This window comes from Oncorhynchus mykiss, chromosome 28 (genome assembly GCF_013265735.2).
Source record: "Oncorhynchus mykiss isolate Arlee chromosome 28, USDA_OmykA_1.1, whole genome shotgun sequence".
Lineage (NCBI taxonomy): Eukaryota > Metazoa > Chordata > Actinopteri > Salmoniformes > Salmonidae > Oncorhynchus > Oncorhynchus mykiss.
This window is the reverse complement of record NC_048592.1, coordinates 25,344,129-25,365,746: the sequence shown is the minus strand read 5'-3', so window position 1 is coordinate 25,365,746 and position 21,618 is coordinate 25,344,129. Positions and strand designations below refer to the sequence as shown.

The 21,618-nt window shown below is 41.8% G+C and overlaps 1 protein-coding gene across 2 annotated transcripts in view; it reads left to right on the top strand.

Moving 5' to 3' along the window:
- The window catches only part of LOC110508789 (zonadhesin-like), a 67,883-nt gene extending 46,586 nt beyond the window's left edge, over window positions 1-21,297 (top strand). Inside the window, exons 2-24 of one of the 2 annotated variants that reach the window (XM_036966784.1) lie at window positions 768-877; window positions 1,366-1,406; window positions 1,785-2,032; window positions 4,058-4,610; window positions 4,798-4,994; window positions 5,251-5,631; window positions 8,358-8,659; window positions 8,838-9,103; window positions 9,497-9,550; window positions 9,668-9,805; window positions 10,099-10,361; window positions 10,473-10,557; window positions 10,667-10,738; window positions 10,850-10,987; window positions 11,529-11,791; window positions 11,973-12,057; window positions 12,150-13,634; window positions 13,850-14,058; window positions 14,163-14,319; window positions 16,167-16,546; window positions 18,032-18,161; window positions 19,367-19,527; window positions 19,806-21,297. In XM_036966784.1, coding sequence (XP_036822679.1) covers window positions 801-877; window positions 1,366-1,406; window positions 1,785-2,032; window positions 4,058-4,610; window positions 4,798-4,994; window positions 5,251-5,631; window positions 8,358-8,659; window positions 8,838-9,103; window positions 9,497-9,550; window positions 9,668-9,805; window positions 10,099-10,361; window positions 10,473-10,557; window positions 10,667-10,738; window positions 10,850-10,987; window positions 11,529-11,791; window positions 11,973-12,057; window positions 12,150-13,634; window positions 13,850-14,058; window positions 14,163-14,319; window positions 16,167-16,546; window positions 18,032-18,161; window positions 19,367-19,500 — 5,658 coding nt within the window. In that variant the 5' untranslated portion in view covers window positions 768-800 and the 3' untranslated portion in view covers window positions 19,501-19,527; window positions 19,806-21,297. Of the gene's footprint in view, window positions 1-675; window positions 878-1,365; window positions 1,407-1,784; window positions 2,033-4,057; window positions 4,611-4,797; window positions 4,995-5,250; window positions 5,632-8,357; window positions 8,660-8,837; window positions 9,104-9,496; window positions 9,551-9,667; window positions 9,806-10,098; window positions 10,362-10,472; window positions 10,558-10,666; window positions 10,739-10,849; window positions 10,988-11,528; window positions 11,792-11,972; window positions 12,058-12,149; window positions 13,635-13,849; window positions 14,059-14,162; window positions 14,320-16,166; window positions 16,547-18,031; window positions 18,162-19,366; window positions 19,528-19,805 lie in introns of those variants that run through there. The other variant, XM_036966783.1, reaches the window with a different exon arrangement.
- The last annotated feature ends 321 nt before the right edge of the window (window positions 21,298-21,618 follow it).

Genomic DNA, 21,618 nt, shown 5'->3' with positions numbered 1-21,618 from the left:
AGTCTGACATTTCTAAATGGAAATGACCAATTTTAGAAGCCTTTTCTAAACCTCAAATACACTGCAAGTTTGCAGGTGTCCGAAATAAGCAAATAAACTAACTTTAGCAATGTAGTTTTCCAATAGAAAAATGTCTAAGCCAGGCGTGGAAATGGGGGGGGGGATCACTCTGGGAACCCACCAATGTATAATCCTTGAATTTACCTTAAAAAGCACAATTTTACTACCGTAAATTCACTCCCAGAACCCGATTCCCCTGAATTTCCCCTCACTTCCACTCTTGATCTTATCAATAAGTACATTTTTAATTAATTCTATAAAAAATGTATCTCAGTGATTGTCCTCACTTTTTCCTTGTGATTTTTATATGGTCCTATCTCCTAAGAAGTGGAAAAAAAGCATAATAAAACAGCATCTTTTGATTATCATCAATCTCTAATCAGCGTGGCGTAGTCTACTAGCCATGTCATAGCTTTGATCCTATACTAAATCCCTGACCTGGAGACTGACACACTTTATAGTAACTGTTTCTCAATCAATTCGTCAATTCAATGTCTGTTTGACGCCATACACCTGACCACCCCCATTTTCTACTTTACCCGCCCACTGCTCTGGGTTTTACCTTATCAGGTGTGTGCTTCCCCCTTATAAAAGCCTGCCTGCTCTCCTCTTCCCAGTCAGAATCCGACTAAGACCTGACAAAACTCGGAGACTCAGTACTCTCCACTCTCTCTGTACAACGAGTGCAAACTGTGTTTTATCTCTAGCCTCCATAAGGGACCACAGCAAGGAGAACAGCCATGCTAGGAGGCACCTACACTGGGTTGGTGGCTACAGCAGCTCTCCTCTGCCTGCTACAGGCAGGAACCAACGCAAGGTGGGTCTCACTATCATACTGTATCTCTTGGTCTAATGTCTAGCATCTAACATACTTTTAGTTACTCTCTCTCACTCTATCACTTTCCCTTCTCCTACAACACACTCCCTTCCTCCCTCCCTCCCTTCCTCCCTCCCTCCCTTCCTCCATCCATCCATCCATCCATCTGCCTTGGCATAGGTATCGGACACTGGGGCTCTATGTGTTTGTGTGTCTCTTTTCTGCTCCCTCTTCCCTCCCCTCTCTCTCTCTCTCTGGCTGCATCTCAGTCTTCTCACTTCTATGATTACTGTCTAAGTCCTTATTATGTCCACGTTAGTATTAATAATACTAATGCTGAACTTTTGTTTGCAACTTGTTCTCTGATAGCACCATGACATCGAGGTTAGGATGTTGATGTATTGACAGGCAAACAACGTGTTCTACTTTGATATCCATTTCTCTTCCAATGTTTTGATTTGATCCTGATGTTGTTTTTCTTCCTTCAGCATTGAAGGTGACAGCTCATCAGTTACCAGGACAGATGCAGGTGCGAAATAGTTTTAAAAACAAATAATGCTTAGCATTGTTTTGCTGTTTTTTTTTCAAACAACACAATGATTGCAAAAGGAGAAATGGGTTTTGTCAGTAGAACTAGCAACCTATTCATCAGTCTGGCTTATAGGCTACACTTGTGTGCAGTTCACGTCCTTAATTCCAGTGTCATCCACACCCCCAATTTCTTGCTACAGTAACTTTGGAGAAAGACACACCTTTATTAAAAGCCAAAACACAGAATAGTGTATTAAAATTTTTACATTTTCTCTCTCTCTCTCTCTCTCTCTCTCTCTCTCTCTCTCTCTCTCTCTCTCTCTCTCTCTCTCTCTCTCTCTCTCTCTCTCTCTCTCTCTCTCTCTCTCTCTCTCAGGGACCTGTACTGTCCACAGCAACCCCCACTACAGCACCTTTGACGGGGCCAACTTCCGCTTTGTGGGACCCTGTACCTACGTCCTGACCCGGGTGTGTGCGCCTTCTGAGACACCCCTGTCCCACTTCAGTGTGGAGGTGAAGAATGAGCTGAGAGGGAACTCCTCCGTGTCTGCTGTTCAGCAGGTCAAGGTGGAAGTGGAGAACCTCAGGGTCTCCCTGTACAAGAGACAAAACCACCGGGTCATGGTGAGTACCTTGTAGGTTGTTACATTGAAGTTATAATGGTTTATTGGTTATAATCAATTACAATTACAATAACAAGGTTGTAGGTTGGTGGAAATCCCCATCGACTGAGGATGAGGGGTCACCATTATGTAGATGTATAAAAATTATCCAACCATTAAGTAGAAATTCTGTTTAATAATACTAAACTACAGTCATCATTCTGACTCCAATATGATGTGAATGAATGCAACAGGCCCTGTGGGTCTCTGGAGGAAATAGCAAGATAGCGAATCATTGCATCACCGACTCAGTATGACTATAATGTCTAACTTGCACCGTTATGCAATTATTATGACTAGATTCAAATAGCTAATCCTGGCAACCAATGTTCTAGCATTAAGTTATTGAGGCCAGCAGATCGGGGATGTCAACGTGGTACCCAAGCATGTGATATGTGTTTAGTTTATATAACCACTATCAATAGACCTATTACATTATAGGCTTATAGTCAATCAAAGAATTACTCTGTAAAATGAGGAATGCATTTACTCAATTCAACAATTAGAATGTATTAGTCACAAAATAATTGACAATCCAACAATTACAGTGTAAATGAAATACATGATACATTAGAGAATAACACAGAGTAAGTAACTATCACCAATAGGTTAAGACTTAAAAGTTGTTACACGTGTCTTCAGGTCAGAATAACCCATAAGAGAAGAAATGATGTGTATCTGATACACACAGGAGCTTGGTAGCAAGTTCTCAAAGTATGAGCGAATTCACTGCCCTTTTAACCAAATTCAAGCGGGAACGCATCCCCAGCCTTAATTAACATTTCTGAGCTCTTTGCTAGTGAAAACAAAATACAGGAACAACACACCCAGATTCTAATCTAATCAATTGAATTGGAATGTTCTGACCAGACAACAGGAATGTGCCTGATAACCAATCAACCCAACATACAATTTCAATCCAGTCACTTTAAAAATGCATCAACCAGAAAACATACAATGCAGTTAGACATATCCAAATGTGCAGCCCTTTATGAGCTCTTGAAACAAACCAAACATGACAATTTAATTCACACAGTAACATTCATTTAGTCAATTCACATTTTCATCAGTCATCACACGTCTCCTTGTGTCAGTGACCCCAGGACTTCTGGGGGAACATCTCTTCATTGAGATTGCCACAGATAAGGTGTGTTTCTCTCCTGTGAAATGCAAATATGCAGCCATTTATGCAAATAATGCCAATGACCATCTCAATCATCATTATTCACGATTCATTCAGGAATATCTGTAATCATGGTAGCATCCACAATGTAGAATGTAGAAATGCATAGAAACATATTATATTATTATTTACAATATAAGTGACTCCAAAATAACACAATACATTATTTACCATTAATTTATATTGGGCACAAAATCATCTGAAACACAATCAAAACAAACAGCAAAAGCATCCAACAAATGTTTACAGTCACAAGCTTGATGTAGTCATTGTGTGCTATGAATATAGGACCAAATACTTCACTTTTTACTACCCTAAAATACATAGAAGTGAATTTGTCCCAATACTTTTGGTCCCCTAAAATATGGGGACTATGTACAAAAAGTGCTGTAATTTCTAAACAGTTAATCCCATATTGATGAAATACCCTCATAACCATTATATTATTGCAAATCCAAACTGCTGAAGTACAGAGCCAAAACAATAAAACATTTCACTGTCACTGTCCCAATTCTTTTGGAGCTCACTGTATCTGCTGTTTCCATTGACTGATATCTTTAAAAGTATTTACAATACAACTAAGTTCAGATGAGTTCAAAGTTCTGTTACACAATAATGTACAATAATATGAAACCTTATCAGGTTTTCAAAGTTTTATGGGCCATTAGGGCATTCATTTGTCCCCTATTCCAAAGTATTGAACACCTTGATCCAGTAAATATTTACTACATACTAACATAGATGTGGGAACGGCAAAGAAAGACCAAAGTCTTTCAAGCACACTAATCTGTATCATGTTTCCAGGTCAATGGCATTTGGAGGAAACTCCCTCTGAGCCTCAATGGTGGCACTGTCAACATCCAAGGCAACGCCGCTTCAGTCGCTGTGGAGACAAACTTCAACCTTTTTGTATCCTACGACGACGCCGGTGCTGTCCATATCACCGTTCCCGTATCGTACTCCGGTAAAGTCTGTGGCATGTGTGGGAACTTCAACTACCTGAGAGATGATGATTACAACACACCTGGCAGTTCCGAGGCCGAAGACTCTGCCACATTCGGACAGAACTGGCAGAGCGAGGCCTGTGACTTGACCGTCCTCCCCCTTGAGTGTCAACCAACTGAGGAGGCGGAGTATGCCAGCGAGCCATTCTGTGGGTCCCTGGTCTCCAGGCATGGGCCTTTCTCTGGCTGCCAGTCTGTTCTGGGAGCAGAGAGCTACTTCCGGAGCTGTGTGGTGGAGATGTGTGGAGCAGATGGTGACCCAGAGGTGCTGTGTGAAGCCCTGCAGTCCTACTCCGATATGTGTCTCAAGGCCGGGGTGCTCGTACCAGCCTGGAGGACCTCGACTATGTGTCGTAAGTTGTTTTATGGTTTCCTCTTTTCACCTTCCTGTTGTAGTAAACAGTTTGCTCTTATTAACTGGTGAATTTGGAGAGAACTTGATGACGATGATGATAATGATGATGTTGGTGGTGGTGATAGCCCTCTTTTACACCATGACCAGACTTTTGTCTCATATCTCTCTCTCTCTTCCTCCCCCAGCCCTGGAGTGTGGTGCGAACAGCCACTACAATGCCTGTGCTAAGGGCTGCCCTGAGGTCTGCTCCAGCATGGATAATCAAGGGGTGTGTGGGAGGTGTGAGGAGAGGTGTGTGTGTGACCCAGGCTTCAAGCTCAGCGGGGGGAGTTGTGTACCTGCAGAGGACTGCGGCTGCTGGATAAAGGGAGAACACTATGAAGTAGGGAATGTTAACACACACACACACACACACACACACACACACACACACACACACACACACACACACACACACAGACAGACAGACAGACAGACAGACAGACAGACAGACAGACAGACAGACAGACAGACAGACAGACAGACAGACAGACAGACAGACAGACAGACAGACAGACAGACAGACAGACAGACAGACAGACAGACAGCACACACAGAGAATGTTGGTGTTCATCACTCTTTTCTTCACCCTTTTCTAGAGAGGAGAGACGTTCATGGGAGGTGAGTGTAATCATGTGTGCCAGTGTATGGGTGGGGACAGACTCCAGTGTGCTGCTTCCTCCTGCGCGGCCGACGAGGTGTGCAAGGTCAAGGAGGGGGTCAACGGTTGCTTCCTCTCCAGCCCGGCCACCTGCCACGTCTACGGAGACCCTCACTACATCACCTTTGACGGCAAGGCATACACCTTCCAGGGGGGCTGCAGCTATACCTTGGCCAAGACTTGCGGCGGGGACACACCTGTCCAGTTCTCAGTGACGGGCCAGAACTGGAACCCCAGAAACGAGAGCAGTGCCAAGCTGGGCGCAGTGGTTCTGGAGACAAGCGGTCTGCATGTAAAGATGCAAAACTACAGTGCCACAGTAAGCATGAAAACTACAACATTGTGAATAATCTTTCTTTACTTGTTGTGATTACATTAGCATGCATTGCTGACCCACTGGATTCCCACTAGCCTTCCCCACTGTTCTGTATTGCTTTGGCATGACAGGTCAAATAAACGTTATGCAGACTAGTAGTGCAGAATCTAACTGTGCCTATCCATTATATGTCTTCATTTGTATTTGTGACAATTCAGTGTACTTTAGTGTCTACAATTTGTCCTGTGAGATGGTGGAGACATACAGTACCAGTCAAAAGTTTGGACACACCTACTCATTCAAAGGCTTTTCATTATTTTGACTATTTTCTACATTGTAGAATAATAGTGAACTGGAATTGTGATACAGTGAATTATATGTGAAATAATATGTCTGTTAACAATTGTTGGAAAAATTCCTTGTGTCATGCACAAAGTAGATGTCCTAACTGACTTGTCAAAACCATAGTATGTTAACTAGAAATTTGTGGAGTGGTTGAAAAACAATGTTTTAATGACTCCAGTCTAGGTGCATGTCAACTTCCCACTTCAACTGTATAAACATTCATACATATACACATATATACACAGACACATGTACATATATACATATACTCACTTTTTCTAAGAATATAGCTTCCTTTATTATTCCCTGCAAATCCTACCACCCCTCCCCCAATTGGAGTCAACTAACCAACAATAACACTTAGGCTTCTACTTCCAGCTCATTCATACTATATACATTTTACAGACACAATCTATTTTTACAGTAGTTATATTTTCTTTGTTTTTAGTCCTGACCTTCCTCTATTTCTGATGTCCATCCAGTTTGATTTCTATTTGCCATATATTTGTAACTGTGCTATTTCACAAAAGTTCTGAACCTATATACATTTTACATACCCCGTATGTTTTACATTGGTTATCTTGTTGTTATTAGTCCCACCCATCAGCTCCATTCAGCCCCTCCCATATATCTCTTAAAACATATATTTATCAACTGTGCTGTGATGTTTCACAAAAGTACTGAACTTTTCTATTCTTATAGTTTCTACAGATTGTAAATTAAAGATAAACATTTTTGCTAAAATAATGATTATATTATTGATCGATTGACTATGACTTTTCAAATCACCCAGTATTGCTATCTGCAGCGTTAGCTCTTGGTAAATGTTGCAATTCTTCAGCCATTCCTGGACCTGTGACCAAAAACGAGCTACATATGGACAGTACCAAAATGAATGATCTAATGACTCTGCATCCTCGCAGCAAAATCTGAAGACCTGGGAAGATTGTATCCCCCATATATAACACACTCTTGGCATTCTCTCAACCAGCTTCACCTGGAATGCTTTTCCAACAGTCTTGAAGGCGTTCCCACATATGCTACACACTTGTTGGCTGCTTTTCCTTCACTCTGCGGTCCAACTCCAACTTGAAGTCGGGTGATTGTGGAGGCCATGTCATCTGATGCAGCACTCCACCACTCTCCTTCTTGGTCAAATAGCCATTACACAGCCTGGAAGTGTGTTGGGTCATTGTTCTGTTGAAAACAAATGATAGTCCCACTAAGCTCTAACCAGATAGGATGGCAAATCGCTGCAGAATGTTGTGGTAGCCATGCTGGTTAAGTGTGCCTTGAATTCTAAATAAATCACTGACAGTGTCACCAGTAAAGCACCCCCAAACCATCACACCTCCTCCATGCTTCACAGTGGGAACCACACATGCAGAGATCATCCGTTCACCTACTCTGCATCTCACAAAGACAAGGCGGTTGGAATCAAAAATAGCAAATTTGGACTCATTGGACCAAAGGACAGATTTCCACCGTCTAATGTCCTTTGCTCGTGTTTCTTGGCCCAAACAAGTCTCTTCTTGTTATTGGTGTCGCTTATTAGTGGTTTCTTTGCAGCAATTCAACCATGAAGGCCTGATTCTCCTCTGAACAGTTGATGTTGAGATATGTCTGTTACTTGAACTCTGTGAAGCATTTATTTGTGCTGCAATTTCTGAGGCTGGTAACTCTATTGAACTTATCCTCTGCAGCACAGGTAACTCTGGGTCTTCCTTTCCTGTGGCGGTCCTCATGAGAGCCAGTTTCATCATAGCACTTGATGGTTTTTGCGCCTGCACTTGAAGAAACTTTAAAAATTATTGAAATGTTATGGATTGAATGACCTTCATGCCTTGAAGTAATGATGAGCTGTTCTTGCCATATTTGAGCTGTTCTTGCCATAATATGGACTTGGTCTTTTATCAAATATGGCTATCTTCTGTATAACACCCCAACCTTGTCACAACACAACTGATTGTCCCAAACGCATGAATTAACTTTTAACTAGGCACACCTGTTAATTGAAATGCATTCCTACCTCATGAAGCTGGTTGAGAGAATGGCAAGTGTGTGCAAAGCTGTCATCAAGGCAAATGGTGGCTACTTTGAATAATTTAAAATATATTTTGATTTGTTTAACAGTTTTTGGGTTACTACATGATTCCATATGTGTTATTTCATAGTTTTGATGTCTTCACTATTTTTCTACAATGTAGAAAATAGTAAAAAATAAAGAAAACCCCTTGAATGAGTAGGTGTGTCCTAACTTTTGACTGGTACTGTACATTACTCCAACAACAATTCAATTTAATTCAGTTCAGTTCTACTGTCATCTATTTTACTTGGCTCTACTCTACCTTACTCTACTCTACCCTCCCTACTCTCCACTGTAGGTGAACCATGTTTGGCAGCATCTTCCTGTTACAGTAAATGGCACATACGGCGAGGTGAAGCTGTACAAGAAGAAGCAGTACACTGTCATGGAGACGACTTTTGGCCTTCGGATGCTGCTGGACGACCAGAGCAGGCTTTTCCTGCAGCTGGACGAGCGCTACAAGGGTAAGATGTGCGGCCTTTGTGGTACCTACTCCGATGACCAGGGGGATGACTTCCTGACCCCTAACGGCACCAAACCCGAGACCAACGTGGTCACGTTCGCCAACAGCTGGAGAGTGAATAGTCCGGAAGACGATCGGTGAGTGGGTTAATTGTTTTAAACCATAACGGTAACGGTACAATGGTCATTTGGTTCGTAGTTAATGACCATATCCGGTGCATAATATGAAATGCGGAACCATGGTTGTGTCATCAACACTATTCTATGAACAAATCCAGTCCACCACTGATCTCCTCTCCTTTCCCTTCTACCCTAGATGTGTTGCCTCCCCCTCTGCCCCCCAACCATGTGACTCTCATTTGGACGAACAGGGCTACCGGGAGTGTTCCAAACTGCTGCGCGAAGCCTTCAAGCCCTGCCACCCCTTCGTCCACCCCACACCCTACATCGACAGCTGTATGTCCGACCACTGTGCCTCCGGCGGGAACATGCATGTGACATGTGACTCCCTGAGGTCCTATGTGACCACCTGCGAAGTGGCCAATGTGACCCTGCCTCCCTGGTGGAACAACACCGCCTGTGGTGAGTGTTTTTTGATGGTGTTGTTTTCGTAATGATGATGATGTATTGAGTTTAGAGGCAATCTTCAGGTTTTAATGTAATTTATATTTGGTTATGGACCCACTACTACGGTGAGGCTATCCTAATAGGAACACCGTACCATGATTGGATGGAGTTTGCTCACCTCATCCATCATCGTACACTTAGCTTTTTGCTGTAGTCTTCAACTTGGATCCTTCATTCCTTACTCCATTTTTATTTTCCTTCCCCTCTTTCATCCCTAATTCCTGCCCTTTTTTCCCTCCTCCCCTCCGCCCTACTTCTCTTACATTGCCCTCCCTCACATCCACCTGAACCTGAGGCTTGTCCAATGTGTTCCTGTGAAAAACTTTGCTGTCTGTCTTATCTTTGTAGATAGTCTCCCTGGCCCTCCCACAATACCACCAGTTACTACACCTGACAAGGAACGTAAGAACCTTGACCACATTATTTTTGTATAAAATTGATCAATGGCAGCGTTTCCATGCCTTTTATACCATCTGGTTCATTTGATGACAGCTTTTTCTATGGTTCTGCCTCCTACAGTTTGTCCTCTAGACTGCAACTTTGACAAGAGCGAGTGTGGGTGGGAGCAAATTATTCAGGACAGTTTTGATTGGAGGAGACTGAGAGGCCCAACCCCATCTGACCTCACAGGGCCAACCCAAGACCATACCACAGGAGGTGAGAGGTTACATGGTTGTGAGAAAAAAATATCTGAAACGACCAATATCTTACACACCCAGATCCAATCTCAATGTTCAAATGTGCATCAGTCACTGTTATTCAATGAATGCATTATTCAATGAATGCGTCAATACATGGTTGTAGCCTATCGACTTGTACAGATAGTTATATATATATATAAATACCTGTCTACATAGAAGATACCATAGACACCATGGAAGCAAGCCATTTCAGAGCTAATATGCTGTGAGTCGTGATGTTAAAGTGTGTCTGCGGTGTTTGTTGGTCAGGTGGCTCCTACATGTACATTGAGGGTGACGGTGTTTACCACGGAGACTCTGCCCGTATGATGAGCCCTAAGTGCCAAAACGGGCCGGGCAAATACTGCCTGCGCTTCTGGTACCACATGTACGGACAGGCCACAGCCATGGCTCTCAATGTCTACCAGCTTGACCAGCACAACAGAAACAAAAAACTGTGGTCCAAAGCCAACAACCAGGGCTCCACATGGTATCCGGCAGAAGTGGATATTATAATCGATGGGTCATTCAAGGTAGGAGAAAGTCACAGAGGTTTAAGAGGGTTAACTAGTGTGAAAAGATTGTGATTTTTATAAAGAGAGGGGGGATTGTTTTTCATCCAACACAAAATGTCTCTGTTTCAGATCATCATGGAGGGAATACGAGGCTCTGACCCTCGGTCTGATGTGGCATTTGATGACGTCTCCATCCACTATGAATCATGCTCAGGTGAGTTTTTAATTATCATAGGGACACATACTTTATCTAATCCCTGAATGTCAGATAAGAAAACGTTCACCCTTTATGACCAATGTCACTCCTTTTCTTCCTCTGGCAGGTTCTTCGATTGGTGGTATTAGTGGAGCTTCAGTTCCTTCCTCAGTTGATGGAGGAGTTGCCCCACACCCAGGTACATAACATCTATAGACACATTTTCTTATGGAAAGATATTTCAGAATTATATGTTAACATTTTAGACTCATGTTGACATTTATAAATGTTCCTAATGTTCCCCGTTCAGTCTGCAACCTTGATTGCGCTTTCGAGCAGGACCTCTGCGGTTTTACCCAGCTTATGACAGACGTTTTTGATTGGACAAGGCACAGTGGCTCCACCCCCACTGCCATGACTGGGCCATCAGCTGACCACACAAAAGGAAGTAGGTGTTCGTAGGATGTGTTTGGCTTGACAGTCACTGGACCCAGGTTTCAGTCCCGGTCGGGGCTACCGCCTGAATGTGCGCCAATATGCTTATTGTTGGACATTGCAATGCTTTTTAATGCATTGTAATGGTTGCTAAATCTCCAAAACTCAAACAACGGACCTGAAAGTCCAAATTGGATTGAAAGACTCAACTATTCTTTTTGCTCAATTAACCTCAATGGCTATATCGTTAGACCTACACCCTTACATAAACAAGCTGACCTGTCCCATTGCTGTTAGAACCCCTAATTAAATCTAAAGGAATTTCATGTGACCCCACCTCTTTTTTTATTTTTTTACCCCCTTTTTCAATCTTGTCTCATCGCTGCAACTTCCCAATGGGCTCGTGAGGCAAAGGTTGGGTCAATGGTCCTCTGAAACATGACCCGCCTAACCGCTTCTTAGCACCCGGGATCAAACCCGGGTCTGCGCCACTCAGGAGGCCCTGTGACCCCATCTCTAATCTTATCTAATCTATTCTCACCTATAATCGGCAGGTCCATTTGGTCACTACTTATACATCGAGGCCAACAGTGTGTCTAACGGAGACACGGCTCGCCTCCTCAGCTCTGAGTGTTCTGACCCCGGTCCTCAGTGTCTGCAGTTCTGGTACCACATGTCTGGCTCGGCCGAGACCATGGGTCTGCACGTCTACCTGCTCCAAGGCCGCTATGTGGATGAGGTGTGGGGGAAGAAGAACAACCAGGGAGACTCATGGCAACGGGCTCAGGTGGATCTGATGACCACTGGACCTTTCCAGGTAGTGGTGTGACCTTGGTCTTGGTGTAGCCCCTGGCCTTTTCCACCCTGTATGTTGTAATTTAAAGACTAGCTCGTTCATCCAGAGGTCCTTTTGACAAAATGTGTTTACTTTACCTGTTTGTTATATATCAATTTTCTATTATGAATTTTTCCCCTGAATGAATTTACTTTGATCTCAGATCATCTTCGAGGGCCACAGAGGCACCACTGATCAGTCCGATGTAACTATAGATGATGTATCTCTGCATCGTGGGCGATGTGCAGGTAAGGGTCACTCCCTCTATAGTTCATATTGGTCAAAAACACAACCATGTTTAGGGTCATTGTCATAATATGGATATTATTTTATCTTCTAGACTTGATTAAGCCACCAACACCAACAGAGAAACCTGTTCTCCCTCCAGTGGACAAGTCCACCACTGCACCAGCTCCAACTACTACAAGACCTGAACCACCCACAACAACTAGGCTACAACCACCAGCAACTGATAGACCAGAAACACCAAGACCAACAACTGAAAGACCAGAAACACAAAGACCAACAACTGAAAGACCACAACCACCTAGACCAACAAATGAAAGACGAAGACCACCTAGACCAACAACTGAAAGATCACGACCACCTAGCCCAACAACTGATAGACCAGAAACACCAAGACCAACAACTGAAAGACCAGAAACACAAAGACCAACAACTGCAAGACCAGAAACACCAAGACCAACAACTGCAAGACCAGAAACACCAAGACCAACAACTGCAAGATCAGAAACACCAAGACCAACAACTGAAAGACAAGAAACACCAAGACCAACAACTGCTAAACCAGAAACACCAAGACCAACAACTGAAAGACCAGAAACACCAAGACCAAGAACTGCAAGACCAAAAACACCAAAACCAACAACTGCTAGACCAGAAACACCAAGACCAACAACTGAAAGACCACAACCACCTAGACCAACAACTGAAAGACGAAGACCACCTAGACCAACAACTGAAAGATCACAATCACCTAGACCAACAACTGATAGACCAGAAACACCAAGACCAACAACTGAAAGACCAGAAACACCAAGACCAACAACTGAAAGACCACAACCACCTAGACCAACAAATGAAAGACGAAGACCACCTAGACCAACAACTGAAAGATCACAACCACTTAGACAAACAACTGATAGACCAGAAACACTAAGACCAACAACTGAAAGACCAGAAACACCAAGACCAACAACTGCAAGACCAGAAACACGAAGACCAACAACTGCAAGACCAGAAACACCAAGACCAACAACTGCAAGATCAGAAACACCAAGACCAAAAACTGAAAGACCAGAAACACCAAGACCAACAACTGCTAGACCAGAAACACCAAGACCAACAACTGAAAGACCAGAAACACCAAGACCAAGAACTGCAAGACCAGAAACACCAAGACCAACAACTGCTAGACCAGAAACACCAAGACCAACAACTGAAAGACCACAACCACCTAGACCAACAACTGAAAGACCACAACCACCAATGCCAACAACTGATAGATCACAACCTCTAAGACCAACAACTGAAAGACCACGACAACATAGACCAACGACTGAAAGACCACGACTACCAAGACCAACAACTGAAAGACCACAACCCCCAAGACCAACAACTGAAAGACTACGACCACTAAGACCAACAACTGAAAGACTACGACCACCAAGACCAACAACTGAAAGACCAAGACCACCTAGACCAACAACAGAAAGACCACAAACCCTACAACCAACAACTGAAAGACCACGACCACCAAGACCAACAAATGCAAGACCACAACCGCCCACCACAGCAAGACCAAGTAAGTCTTTGTGTCCTTCGATAGCACAAAGTTACAATCTTCATTCATCACATACCCCTCCTTTAAAACAAGTTTTATACAATCTGTCTTTTCAAAACGGAAAAACACTAAGTACAAGGGAAATGTAATCTCTGTACTTATACTTGCAGTCAGTGTGATACATATGTGATACATATTCTTTACACTCAACATCGTATTTGTTATTTTCTCTCTAGCGCCATCTTGCCTAAAGAACAGCCATTACATCTCCTGTATCTCCGCCTGCCAGCCCACCTGTAAGCACCTCCACGGCCCTCCTGACTGCCGTGCTGATGAGCCCTGTGTACAGGGTTGTGTATGTGACGACGGCTTTGTTCTCAAACAGAGGGTGTGTGTGCCCATCCAGCAGTGTGGCTGTGTAGGCAGCAATGGCAACAGTCATAATGTGAGTAACCCAGCACAAAATTCTAAACTGTTTTTAGATGTAGCTACCTAGTTATATGTGTAACATGTGCAGTGTAATTACTTTAATGATCTATTTGATTTCAGTTTAAAGAGAACTGGTACACTGAGCACTGCCATCAAAAGTGTGAGTGTGATGAAGGCGACGGTGTGGGGGAGATTGACTGCGACGATGAAAATGGGTGTGATGAGGATACTGTCTGTTTTCAGAATGAAGCCGGACAGTATTTCTGCAAGTCAACAGGTATAGGCCACACTTGACCTGCTCAATGGGCTGTACAAATGTTTTCCCATGCTACAGATGGCTATACAGTGCCTTGCGAAAGTATTCGGCCCCCTTGAACTTTGCGACCTTTTGCCACATTTCAGGCTTCAAACATAAAGATATAAAACTGTATTTTTTTGTGAAGAATCAACAACAAGTGGGACACAATCATGAAGTGGAACAACATTTATTGGATATTTCAAACTTTTTTAACAAATCAAAAACTGAAAAATTGGGCGTGCAAAATTATTCAGCCCCTTTACTTTCAGTGCAGCAAACTCTCTCCAGAAGTTCAGTGAGGATCTCTGAATGATCCAATGTTGACCTAAATGACTAATGATGATAAATACAATCCACCTGTGTGTAATCAAGTCTCCGTATTAATGCACCTGCACTGTGATAGTCTCAGAGGTCCGTTAAAAGCGCAGAGAGCATCATGAAGAACAAGGAACACACCAGGCAGGTCCGAGATACTGTTGTGAAGAAGTTTAAAGCCGGATTTGGATACAAAAAAAATTCCCAAGCTTTAAACATCCCAAGGAGCACTGTGCAAGCGATAATATTGAAATGGAAGGAGTATCAGACCACTGCAAATCTACCAAGACCTGGCCGTCCCTCTAAACTTTCAGCTCATACAAGGAGAAGACTGATCAGAGATGCAGCCAAGAGGCCCATGATCACTCTGGATGAACTGCAGAGATCTACAGCTGAGGTGGGAGACTCTGTCCATAGGACAACAATCAGTCGTATATTGCACAAATCTGGCCTTTATGGAAGAGTGGCAAGAAGAAAGCCATTTCTTAAAGATATCCATAAAAAGTGTTGTTTAAAGTTTGCCACAAGCCACCTGGGAGACACACCAAACATGTGGAAGAAGGTGCTCTGGTCAGATAAAACCAAAATTGAACTTTCTGGCAACAATGCAAAACGTTATGTTTGGCGTAAAAGCAACACAGCTGAACACACCATCCCCACTGTCAAACATGGTGGTGGTAGCATCATGGTTTGGGCCTGCCTTTCTTCAGCAGGGACAGGGAAGATGGTTAAAATTGATGGGAAGATGGATGGAGCCAAATACAGGACCATTCTGGAAGAAAACCTGATGGAGTCTGCAAAAGACCTGAGACTGGGACGGAGATTTGTCTTCCAACAAGACAATGATCCAAAACATAAAGCAAAATCTACAATGGAATGGTTCAAAAATAAACATATCCAGGTGTTAGAATGGCCAAGTCAAAGTCCAGACCTGAATCCAATCGAGAATCTGTGGAAAGAACTGAAAACTGCTGTTCACAAATGCTCTCCATCCAACCTCACTGAGCTCGAGCTGTTTTGCAAGGAGGAATGGGAAAAAAATTCAGTCTCTCGATGTGCAAAACTGATAGAGACATACCCCAAGCGACTTACAGCTGTAATCGCAGCAAAAGGTGGCGCTACAAAGTATTAACTTAAGGGGGCTGAATAATTTTGCACGCCCAATTTTTCAGTTTTTGATTTGTTAAAAAAGTTTGAAATATCACATAAATGTCGTTCCACTTCATGATTGTGTCCCACTTGTTGTTGATTCTTCACAAAAAATACAGTTTTAAATCTTTATGTTTGAAGCCTGAAATGTGGCAAAAGGTCGCAAAGTTCAAGGGGGCCGAATACTTTCGCAAGGCACTGTATCTTACTCCAGGCCCAGTGCACTACTTCTGGGATTCATTTTTTTTATTTTTTTTATTATATTTATATATTTAATTGTTTTTATTGTGATTTTTAGGGGGCTGCACCCCTACTTCCCGTGGCTATGCCTATGCACTGATGTCCCTACTGTTGCCTTCCAGACTTCAGCGAGTGCTCTATCAATGGAGAGCCAGAGTACAGAACTTTTGACAACATGAAGCATGACTTTGACAGCAGAAACTCCTACATTCTGGTCCAGACCACAGGCCTGTCCAAGAACCAGCAAGATGTCTACATCGAGGCCATCATTGAGATCGTCAACCAGGATGGTGTTGACAGTCATGGGGACAGTAGACATGGTGGCGGTCGTCATGGTAACAGCAAGGATGAGGATGACAAGCATAAAGACAGCAAGGAAAGGGACAGCAATGAAGACGGCCATGATCACAGCAAAGAGAACGACAACCGTCTGCGATTCAGAGGACTGAAGATCAGAGTCTATAACCACACAGTGGAGTTCAGAAACAACAGGAAACTTGTTGTAAGTATTCTGGACATATACATTACGTAACATGACAAGTACAGTATAAGGCAATTCATAGCCTGTACTTCTCTTTATACATTATTTATAGCGGTCTTTCTAGGGTTTTTCATCCTCACTGTTTTGTAATCAGTTGCCCCATGTCATATTGAACACCTCTCTAAAACATTATCTCTGTCTAGGTGTTAGAATTGTTACAAATCAAAGTGTATTGGTCACACACACATGATTAGCAGATATTATTCCTGTTGTAGCGAAATGCTTGTGCTTCTAGCTCCAACAGTGCAGGTAACAGGTAATATCTAACAAATTACACAACATACGTCAGCATTATTAAGTGAATGAGATAGCGTAGAATAGTGTAGAAAACTGTAAATACACATGAGATGTGTGAGCGCGTGTGGCAAAACCATGCACAGCCCATTGGGAGGGCAGATGCTCAAAATAAAGAAAGGCAAACAAAAACTACATTTGATTTGATTTCATTTAAGTTTGTTCTGTTGCTGACATCTATCGCTGAAGTTGGAGACTTTTATCTCCCTCACCAACTTTAAACATCTGCTATCTGAGCAGCTAACCAATCGAATCAGCTGTACATAGTCCATCGGTAAATAGCCCACCCAATTTACCTACCTCATCCCCATACTGTTTTTATTTATTTACTTTTCTGGTCTTTTGCACACCAGTATCTCTACCTGCACATGACCATCTGATCATTTATCACTCCAGTGTTAATCTGCTAAATTGTAATTATTTGCCTACCTCCTCAGCCTTTTGCACACAATGTATATAGACTATTTTTTTTCTTTTTTTCTACTGTGTTAATGACTTGTTAATTGTTTACTCCATGTGTAACTCTGTGTTGTCTGTTCACACTGCTATGCTTTATCTTGGCCAGGTCGCAGTTGTAAATGAGAACTTGTTCTCAACTAGCCTACCTGGTTAAATAAAGGTGAAATAAATAAATAATAATAATCTGCCTCTTACTAACAAGCAGTCAGATTGCCCCATTCTTTGTCCCTAACAGTGGGAAACAGACCCAACTCTAAAGTAGCCTCCTACCAGTATTCAAGTCTCCCCCTCTGGTGCCTGCAGCCGGTAGCCACTGCATGCAAGTCAGACGAGTGCAATCTGGGGCGGGAGGGCGGGGAGGGGTATAATATTCTGAGATTCAAGAGTTTAAGAAATGATCTAGATTGATGTGCAATCTGTTGCATTTAACAATGTTACTAAAAATGAAGAGATTCAAAATATAATTCAAAAGTAATTCCTAAAATTCCAAAAATCCACAAGCTGCAAGGGCACTTTTTCATAGGAGGGCAAAAGAGCAGTCGCTCGGGCACTGGTTGAGCCTTATCTGTGCAGTATCAAATAAATGGTTCATGACAGGGTTGTAGTACACTCTGAACTTCAGAGGAATGCATATTATTTTGTTTACTAATATTGTCACTTCTTCGCTTGTTCTCTTTCTCTCCCTCTCTCTAGCTGGACGGTAGGAGCACCCGTGCCCCTGTCTCACCAGCAGGTGGTCTGAGGATTCTGGAGCGTTCCTCTCGTATCTACCTGAAGACAGACTTTGGCCTCTCCGTGGAGTTTGATGGAGACAGCAGAGCAGGTAACACCACTGTTATAGTACAGCCATCTCAGTAGTCTCTCTTATGATAGGACAGTAAGACAGCTGTACAGACCACACAATATGGCTTTATCTGTGGACAGATAATATAATCATACTATTATCATAGCTGACACCTTTTTTCATATTTTGGTGAAAATGTGGTAACAAGACAACATATCAATCCAAACACATCTGTGTAATGTTTACGATATGCTATAGATGTGCAATGTATGCTTTATGATATGCAGTAAACTGCATTATGATATACAGTAAACTGCTTTATGATATACAGTAAACTGCTTTATGATATACAGTAAACTGCTTTATGATATGCAGTAAACTGCTTTATGATATACAGTAAACTGCTTTATGATATGCAGTAAACTGCATTATGATATACAGTAAACTGCTTTATGATATACAGTAAACTGCTTTATGATATGCAGTAAACTGCTTTATGATATGCAGTAAACTGCTTTATGATATACAGTAAACTGCATTATGATATACAGTAAACTGCTTTATTGTCATGCGTAGGTGTAATAGGTGGCAGGGAAGTCAGGCGCAGGAGAGTCATATACAGTAAACTGCTTTATGATATGCATTAAACTGCCTTATGATATGCAGTAAACTGCTTTATGATATACAGTAAACTGCTTTATGATATGCATTAAACTGCCTTATGATATGCAGTAAACTGCTTTATGGTATGCAGTAAACTGCTTTATGATAGGGGTGGCAGGGTGGCCGGGTGGCCTAGTGGTTAGAGCGTTGGACTAGTAACCGCAAGGTTGCAAGTTCAAATCCCCAAGGTACAAATCTGTCGTTCTGCCCCACTGTTCCTAGGCTGTTGAAACTAAGAATTTGTTCTTAACTGACTTGCCTAGTGAAATATAGTAAACTGCTTTATGATATGCATTAAATGGCTTTATGATGTAAACTGCTTTATGATATGCATTCTGGTTTAAACTGCTTTATGACATGCGGTAAACCTCTTTATGATATAAACTGCTTTTACTATACAGTAAACTTCTTTATTATATACAGTAAACTACTTTATGATATACAGTAAACCGCTTTATGATATGCAGTTTAAACAGTAAACTGCTTTATGGTATTCAGTCAGCAGCAAACTGCTTCATGACATACAGTAAACTGGTTTATGTATTGCAGTAAACTGATATCCATGTGCTTACTTTCTGTAGAGATCATCCTGCCCCACACCTACAAGAGGAGGGTGGGCGGCCTGTGTGGCAACTTTGACGGCAACAAGAAGAACGATATGATGAAGCCCGACAGTAACCAGGCCAAGAGCATCAAGGAGTTCAGAGAGAGCTAGAGAGGACAGACTGAGCATAACATGGAAGTATGTAGTCACAGAAACCAGTACTAGCTACCACTGCCATGTTATTGTCTGCCATATCGTGTGTGGAGTGTAAAGTACGGCATCCATATTAGGAACTCCCCTCCTTATTTAACTTTTTTAGAATTTCAAGTTCCACTTTAATTATCTCTCTACCAAGCAGAGAGATTTGATTTATTGGGGAACAATGCTAGTCATTCTTATTTTTTATTGATTGCATATGTTACATATTTAAAGAGCACCAACACCAAGACTGACTGCTCGTTCTTTTATGTTTTCAGAGGATCATCTTCCCTTCGTAACGTTGTCTAAGGCCAGTGACCTGACCTCCATGCATCAAGACCATTGATTGCGTAATATTCTTCTCATAGGCGGACACTTTCCTTCCTACAATGGACACAGCTTATTTGAAAGTACTTGGGTTAAACAAAAAAAAACTTGGGTTTTTGTGGACTGTATGGAGAGGAGATCAATGAAGTATTCTACTTCTTCTATATTACTGTTGGTTTAAATCCTGTTGTTACTGCGGCTTATGACCCACCTGTGTGCCTTCTGAGATCTCTTTCAGTCTTACTATAGGTTCTTTGCACAGTTCACCTAGTGTATGAATCAATGTACACAAGTTACATATTTGTGTATTACTGCTAATGTGTACTATATATTCAAAAGCCCACATTCCTTTAGCTTTAGGCTGATGTCCAATAGTTCAGTGACTGTAATGTGCCATATTACTGTATGATAATAGAAAACGAGGTAAACAAAGGATGCAAGTGTTTTAGCTGATGTTTTATCCCACTGAATGTATGTTTTATTTCTTGAATTATGTATCTAGGATTGATAGGAATTTTATGAGATCTTATAAATAACAAATAATGATTCACACTGCACCGATTCTGTATGTGTTGAAAGCAGTAGGAAAGTCCAGTTTAAAGAAGGGATAACAAAGAAGCAATGGTTGTAACTCACGTGGCTTGAAAAACTCGAAAAACTCTGGCCCCTGGTTATGGTGTATTATTTATTTCCTTATTAAACAGTCTGGTCATGTGTGTCTCCATTGGTCTAGTCAGAGGAAATACACACCATTCCTTATATGTCAAACATTAACCAATAATGAAAAGAATGTTCTTGTTACTAAACGATTAGACGCCACTGTGACTTGTAGGTAATTAGATACGACTGTGGTGTCAAGTCTGAGGTAATAGGATATTTCCAAACTTGAAGGAAAATATGTGTTTGTGCACCTAGCAAACCATGGGATTACTCACTCTGTGTTTGTCTGCATACGTGTGTGGCCGTGTGTATGATTGCCAGTGTATTCATTCATACCCACATAAATGAATGTTCACCACATTTGGCTGTAAGACAGTAGGATGGATGGGTCTACAGTACAAATCGTGCTTCTGATGCTGTTTCTGCTTCCCTGTACACAGGGGACCTTGTCAACAGGTAGGGAACAAAGAGAAAGGACAGTTATTGACATACAATCTATTTGATGTTGTTTTTATTTAGAATATTGGGTTATGTTCGACATCATTTTGAAATGTTTATTGTTGGGTTGATGGATCCTCCTAAAGATCTGATGGGTGTGGGCAGAAAGTATGATTTAATTTGATAGCCAATGTTGAAATTCTAAAAAGATTGATATGAACCTTACAATGTTTCAAAGTCCAAGATATACGATAATCACAAATCAAAAGTGTAGTCCATTATTGCATGACGTAAGATGATATCGTTTTGTGTTATAACAATAATATATCACTTTTCTCTTACTGATCAGATTTATCTGTCACCATATCTATATAATTTACTAGGCAAACATCTACAGTGCTGTGAAAAAGTATTTGCCCTCTTCCTGATTTCTTATTTTTTTCTTCACATTTGTCACACTTAAATGTTTCAGATCATCAAACACATTTCAATTACACAAAGGAAACTCAAGTAAACACAAAATGCAGTTTTTAAGTGTTCATTTAATTTATTAAGGGAAAATAGCTATCTGAACCTTCATGGCCCTATGTGAAAAGTAATTGCCCCCCTTTGTTAAATCATGAATTTACTGTGGTTAATCAAATTTTTTGGAAAGCTGAGTCCAAT